We start from the raw sequence: 7,355 nt of genomic DNA, 5'->3' as shown, positions 1-7,355 counted from the left end.
CAATTTTCTAGATCCTGATAATTACTGGTAAAACTGTCAAAAACTGAAGGATTAGTGAAATTACAAAATTCAATATTTTGAAATGAATTTGGCTGTATGATTAAAACAAGCTGCCTAGTGTAATATATTTATTCATTGATTCCTTCCTCTTATATTTATGATCTTTAGAAAATGTTACTGTTGATTGTTCTGGGCATTCTGTATAATATACAATATTAAACATAATAAAATTATAGAGCAGAAAAGAAGTTTAGTTAATTTAATTCTCTCATTTTACAGCTGAGGAAACAGCTGAAAGTCTTTTCTACAATACTAAACCACTGTTGTATCCTTGGACACTGCATACTACTTCATGAAAAAAAACCAAAACAAATAACTTCAATCTTCATGTTATTTTAATGCAGTGAAAATTGGGAATAATATGGTTTTGTGGAGAGGACTTGAACTGGCTCCTAAGTACATCACTGGGCCGCAGTTGCTTTGGGAAAACAGTAACATGGGTTGACTTCACATTAAAGGTGGCGATAGCACATATGTGTATAGAAGAGTGGCTTGTAGAATACTGAAATAAAAATCAATGAAAGGCCATAGTGCATGAAAGGAATTTCTATATTAAATATTTCTAAAGCTCAGAGTGTTTGCAAAATATATGTTATTTGCATAACCATAGTCTCCACACTTCTTAATAATCTAATTTCTTGCAGAGGGTTGATAAAATACAAAGCACTTGTAGGAACTATGTATTTCATATGCACTTAAACAGTCTCTATTACATTCTGGCAAAAAGAAGAGAATAAACATATATATATATGTATATATATATATATATATTAGATTTTATTTATTTATCTTTAGTGGGGAGGGAAGGAGAGAGGGAGAGAAATACAATGTATGGTTGCCTCTCATGCACCCCCTGCTGGGGACTGGCCTGCAAACCAGGCATATGCCCTGCCTGGGAATTGAATCTTTTGGTTTGCAGGCCTGTGCTCAATTCATTGAGCTACACCAGCTGGGGCTAAACATTTATATATTTATCAGGGGAAAAATTAAGTAATTGAAAACATTTGCTCCTGTGTCAAACACCAGTTGACCCACTGATGGATGGATTTCCATGGTGAGACTGTGGGGGAAAACGCACATAATTTAGCCTGATGTACTGATTCTAATGCGTTTAGGGACTAACCTGGCACAATATAAAATTACAAATTAAATATTTGATTCCTTACTATTGGGAATAATCAAACACTGTAGAAGTCCCTTAATAAAGGCGAAGTAATATTTAGTGTGTCAGATGCATCTTATGTGGTATAGGCTAGAATCTATGTGAGATAATAGAAAAAATACATGTTGGTCTCTTCCCCTGGTTCCTCACATGGGCTCCTAAAACCATTGTGAATTCCGAAGAGATAAGAGCACTTGGAAGCATCTTCTCTTCTATTGAGGTGACTGAGTGGAGTCCTAGATGGCTCCTGGTCACCAGAAACACCAAACCACAATCAGAAGCTGGGAATTTTCAGGCCTGCCCCCTACTTCTCCGTAGAGCAGGGAGGGGCTGGAAATGGACTTAATTGATCATGCCTATCTGAGGAAGCTTCCCTAAAATTCCAATAGCATGGGGGTTTGGAGAGCTTCCATTTGGATATACTTCAGGTAGACAGTGTCAGAATTAAATTCTGTGAGTGTCAGTGAGTTAAATTCTGATGTTGCAGAGAATTGCTTGGCGTGGGGAAAAACCCTCCATACACGTGGAGAACAGAAGTGAAGAAGTGTTTTGCGTGAGCAGTGAAGGAGAAACACAGAAGTGTAGGCTGCTGTGCTTCACCGTTCTCTCCTAGGGCCCTTCACACTTGAGGGTGTTCCAAAACAACCTAACTCTTCATGAACCTTTCAGCTGTCAACCTTTTCTCTCCAAGAAAGCATAAAAAAGCAACTTCCTTCTACATTTGTATTTCCTCCCACCTGTGCATATCGCCATCGAGATTCCATGCATTCCCGGCACAACTCCATTGTGCAGCCTTTCTGACGGAATGGACCCGAGAAAACTGTGGAGGACCAGTAGTCCACTGAATGGCCTGTCGCTTGATGACATTCTAAGTACTTAAAAATAACTAAAGTGCACTTAACTTCGTTTCCCAGGAAATTTAAAGTAAACAGGGCTATTGTTGCTTCCCCACCCCAAACCTCAGTAACTTACAAATCAGCCTCATACAAGAACTTCCAGGGCCTTTTGAGCCGTGTTTATCCTAGCTGCAAAGTACAGCTTTTGGCTTTCAGCACCCAGTTCCCTAAAGTTCTACTTAGGGCTTTTTATCTCTCCGTCTTTCAGTTTTCTCCAGGAGGCCCAGATGCAAATGACATTTTCTTGGTGAAGAACTTTGATTGAGGGCGGGGTCCGCGGTCCTTTTCCCAGCTTGGCTCCAGAGGGGTTGCGCGCTCTGTGCAGGACGGGGTGGGGGTGGGGGGCCTTCTAGATCCAGAAACGGAGCTCGCAGCGGGGTCTAGGGCAGAAATTCATCTTTAGAAAACAAAAACCTTTAAGTCCAAGAGGTGGGGCCAGAGGCGCGTCCTCCCTGGACCCCGCCCTTCAGCGGTCTCCTTGAAGGGAGCGGAGTTCGCGGCTCCCCGGAGCGCGAACCCCGAGACTCCAGTGCCCATGGCTCACGTCCCAGGCCCCGAGGGCCCCTCCGCGCCACGCCGGGCGGCGGCGAGGGAAAGGTTTCGGAAGGCAGCCGGGATCCTGGCGCACGTGTGCGGACTGACCCTGCTCATGAAAAGGTAACAGCCACCCGGGCGCAGACACGCAGCGGCCGGGGCTGCCTCTTCCATGGGAACTGAGTGCCCGCGGAGTGCTGGTTCCAAAAACCGAACCGTGCGGCTCCTTGGGCTGGACTCAAGGTGAACCAGCCATCCAGCGAGGTCTCCCCGAATTTGCACTTATTCCTCGGGCACGAAAATCACTGCCTTCATCCTGGGAACTAGCTCTCAGGTTGTGAAACTCATCTTGGGTCTAGCTCTCCCCTGACCCGTCACCTCTCTTTTTAACAGCTGCGAATGTGTCAAAGTGGTTTCCAAAACTAGGAGACAACTGGAGGAAAAGTCTACGTACATTTTTCCCTATTTGCCTCTGGAGAATGCAAACATCAGAGAGTTGGCTCCTGGGACTTCGATTTTCAGTGTTGCCCCAAGTATGGCTTTTAGCTGTGTGGGAACTCTCTTTTGCTTGAGGAGGACTGGTTTCGTGGTTGCTATCACACAGCATAGATGAGAGAGAGGCTTTATTTCTAGTTTTTGTCTTCCTCCCAGGAGCTAGGTGAAGAATCCATTTACGAGGATCTCCCACAGAATAATAATGGCTGGCGTTGAGAAAAGCTTGATTTTGCTTGATTGCGAGCTTGCCATGTAAAATGCCGTATCAAATGGGTGTGTGTACCTGTAGGCCGTCACCTAGCTGTGGAGTCTTTAGATTACCCTTAAGTGATGCTGAGGCTAACTTCGCACTCCCGGGTGCCCAACTGTGTAGGGTACCTGGAGGGCACTTGAGTGATTATACACCTGGCATGGGCACCTCTGGGAACACAATAATAGCAGCAACAATAAAGTTTACAGTATTTATCAAGCATTTACTATGTGCTATGTGTGATTCTAACTGTGTATGCCGTTTAATGTACAATGCTATTCTGGGTGCTTTACATTACTGAGTTTGGACAAGCATATGAACTAGCTGCTGTTATTGGGTTCATTTTACAGGTGGCGAAATGGAAACAGTTTTGCAGGTAGACAGGTGCCCCCATTCTCCAGGTGATAGGAGTATAGGCTGCCAACAGCTCACAGGTGTGCCTTCTCTCAAGCATTGCCCTTGCCTAATGGAAGGTGTCCTGCCAGAAAATGCCCAGGAGGTTACACCCCAAGACTCTCAGGTGTGGTCTGTGGCTAAAGGATGATTGATATGGGGGTACCTCCCTCCCATAGAAGGGTGGACTGTAGCTGGGCCCACATTTTTGCCTTGCTTCTTCCCTTTCCCTGTCCTGCTCACCTTACTTCCTTACGGTTTTCACCTGAGGGCCTTAAAATCACACAAGAATCTTCATTCCAGCCTCTGCTTCTGTGAAACTCAACCTGAGGTAACTACTCTGCTATGCTGTGTTGTGAAGTTTTCCCAGTTTTCTTCTTTATTCACTAGAGATATTTCTTTCTATGGCAAGACAAGCAACCCACTGGTTTTGAACATGTATCAGATGACAGTTTCTTCTGATTAAAACAATAAATGTATGTATATGGAAAGTAGGCTGGTAAAGTACTTTATTTACTTGTGTCAAGGATATGATAGAATGACCTCCCTGAAGTGCTGTTTGGCCAAGAAGAGTCTATTCCTACCAGGGAGGGAGTTAGCCAGAGTGGGTGATAAGTATTTGTTCATTGGTTTCTTGATTGATGAAACTGGTTATGAGAAGGATACATAACACAGGCATACCCAAGAGCTATTGCAGGTTTGATTGTAGATTACTGTAATAAAGCCAGTATCACAATAAAGCAGTAGTGAGTCTGGCCTTCAATTAGTTAAAAAGAAAAGGCAACATCTATGAAGTGAAATAAAGTGAAGAGCAATAAAATGAGGTATGCCTGTACTGTTTTTAATAACTCTACAGAGATATAACTGACATAGTGAAAGTATGCATTTTAATAAGTTGATATATGTAGATGCCCATAAAACATAACCACAATCAAAATGCTGAAAATATCCATCGCTCCCAAAAGTTTCCTCAGCCCCTTTGGAATACTTCCCATTCCAGCCCCAGGCAACCACTGGTCTGCCTTTTATTACCGTAGCATAAGGTAGAACAAGGTTTTGGAGACAGACCATGAGCTTCAGTCACCCAGCAGGTGAGCATGGCTGAGCTCGAGGCATTTAGGAGTTTCCATGGGTAGGACCTTGAGGGGAGTTGAAGTAACTGGGGCCAGGCTGCCATCTGCTCAGGGAAAGGAGATGGATACAAAATTGGACTCTGATGACAATTTTGGCATCCAAGGCAGATTCCAGAGCATGTGGCAAATTCAGATGAGGTTCCGGCAACTTCTGGGATTGAGGCAGTCTGGGGTTTCATTACAGGTTAAAGATGGCCCTGAGGCCATCCTTGAAATACACACCCAAAATAAAGACATATAAGCAAAACTCACCACCCACATCCAAAACTCCAAGGCTGGCTTGGGAAAGGGAATGTCCTGGTGGGTGAGGCAGCTGATTTCTGTCCTTCAAGTTCAGCATCCACTTGGTTTTCATATTGGTCATTCCTGGCTGTGAGAGGCACACCTTCTCATTTTAACCCTGTAGCTCAAGTTTGCTATTTTGTTCCAGCTCGGACATGGTTAGAGTGTTCTGAGGCATGTTTGAGGGTTCTGGCAAAAGCAACAGAGCAAGAAATAACATAGTGAGAACCCTTGTTCAGGATAATTTGTTTTTTAAAACAGTTTTTTCTTTGATTTATGATCCCGCTCAGCTTCTACACTGGCTCCCGTGCCTGGAAATCCCCTTCATCGACTCCTCGGATTGCAGACCAGACCCAGTTCACAGGATTCCCTAGCTCCTTTCCCCTCTCATGTCTTTGCTCCTCCTTGGAGGATTCTTAGGTAGTAACAACTGATGGTTAACTTTGTAATCTAGCTCTTGATCTCAATGGTTTAAACCATCGCTATTCAGTAGAAATATAATGTGAGCCCCATAGATAATTACAAACATTTCTAGTAAGCCACATTAAAAAAGTTGAGGTGGGGAGAAACAGGTAAAATTATGCTTAATATTTTCAACCCAATATCTCCAAAATATTATTTTAGCAAGTAATCTTTATAAAATTATTGCTGTGATATTTTACATTCTATTTTCATACTAAGTCTTTGAAAATTCAGTGGGAATTTTACACGCACAGCACAGCTGTTTGTCCTGCTGTGTGATGTGTGTATATACTGGACAGTAACGTTCAGATGGAGCATCCTGTCCTGGATCCAAAATTAACTAAGCGTTCAGCAGGGAGAAGAAGAAAACTAGTGCTATTTTTACCCTTAGTTTGGAGTACCAGTAGGCAGTCCTGTGGACAGTGATAATAGGCGTTGGGAGATGCCATTCTAGGGCATTAAGACAAAAACATTTTCCAATTTCATTTTTCAGAGCAAAATATAACCACATCTATAGTAAGTTGCAAGTTTCACCTTGCTTTTGAATCCACACCTTAGGTTTCCTCTGGCTACTAACTTGCATGTTAACCTGTGTATGTTCTACTCCAGTTGATCAACTTCCATGTTAGCTTGTTTGTTGCAAATTTTTAACAAGTACTTTTATATTTCTAAAAGTTGCTGTCACTTCTCCTTCAGGTACATTGAAAAGAGTCGAGCAGAAGAATGGGCACAATTTTACTTAAGCATAAAGAATCATTCAGCTAATGAACTATTATTCAACATGAGCAATTTTTCAAAATATAACTTGGTTAGTATTTTTGTCTTCATCTTAATTAGTAGCTATCTAGTTTTAAGATTATAAAATGTGTAATATCTTTTTAAATTATACAGTGATGAGTAATAATAATATCATCTTGGGAAAAGGTTTAAAAATAGGGTGATGGCCCTGACCGGTGTGGCTCAGTTAGTTGGGCGTTATCCTGCAAAGCAAAATGTCACCAGTTTGATTCTCAGTCAGGGCACATGCCTGGGTTGTGTGTTTGGTCCCAGGTCAGGGTTCGTAAAAGAGGCAACCGACCGATGTTCTATCTCACATCAGTGTTTCTCTCTGCCTCTTTCTCCCTCCCTTTCCTTCACTCTAAAATTAAGTAAGTAAATAAATAAATGCATTTTTTTCTTAAAGAAAGGGTGATAACACTCAGTGTTTCAAGAATATGAGAATATGGACACTTTCATTCATCTGTCGATGGTGAGATTGTAAATTTCTACAGGGATTTTGGAGAGCAAGGTGACAATAAATATTAAAATTCAAAATGCTCATATCTTTGTCTCTGTGATACTAGTTTTAAAAATGTACTCCATGAGAATGATTGGATAACTGCACACATCTGCATGTGCAAGAATGTTTATCATCTTGTTTATAATTTAAAGAAAGGGAATGATTTCTATTTCAACAACTACTTATTTGCTGCTATCTCTGCTGAGCATGGGAGTCGGTACAGGGTTATAACAATTGGTCAGATGTAGTTGGTTCCCTGCCCTCATGTAGCTTAGTGCCCAGGGAAGAAGACAGTGGGCATACCTTTGCTGAGTGCAGCACGGAGGGTGTAGACTGTGGCTGAAGCACAGATGAGGGGAGCTCAGTGCAGAATTGGGGAGACAGCGAAGGCTTCTTGGGGGAGGGAGAT

At 42.5% G+C, this 7,355-nt stretch overlaps 1 protein-coding gene across 1 annotated transcript in view; it reads left to right on the top strand.

Moving 5' to 3' along the window:
* Window positions 1-2,612: 2,612 nt before the first annotated feature.
* LOC119061661 (uncharacterized) overlaps window positions 2,613-7,355 on the top strand; it is a 62,259-nt gene continuing 57,516 nt past the window's right edge. Inside the window, exons 1-2 of the mRNA XM_053654963.1 lie at window positions 2,613-2,775; window positions 6,364-6,475. Of these exons, the coding sequence (XP_053510938.1) occupies window positions 2,654-2,775; window positions 6,364-6,475 (234 nt within the window). The 5' untranslated portion in view covers window positions 2,613-2,653. The remainder of the gene's footprint in view (window positions 2,776-6,363; window positions 6,476-7,355) is intronic.

Source organism: Artibeus jamaicensis, unplaced genomic scaffold (assembly GCF_021234435.1).
Source record: "Artibeus jamaicensis isolate MK-2021 breed Jamaican fruit bat unplaced genomic scaffold, CSHL_Jam_final contig_889, whole genome shotgun sequence".
NCBI classification, from domain to species: Eukaryota; Metazoa; Chordata; class Mammalia; order Chiroptera; family Phyllostomidae; genus Artibeus; species Artibeus jamaicensis.
Note: the sequence above shows the minus strand (reverse complement) of the source record. Positions and strands in the feature narration are given on the sequence as shown.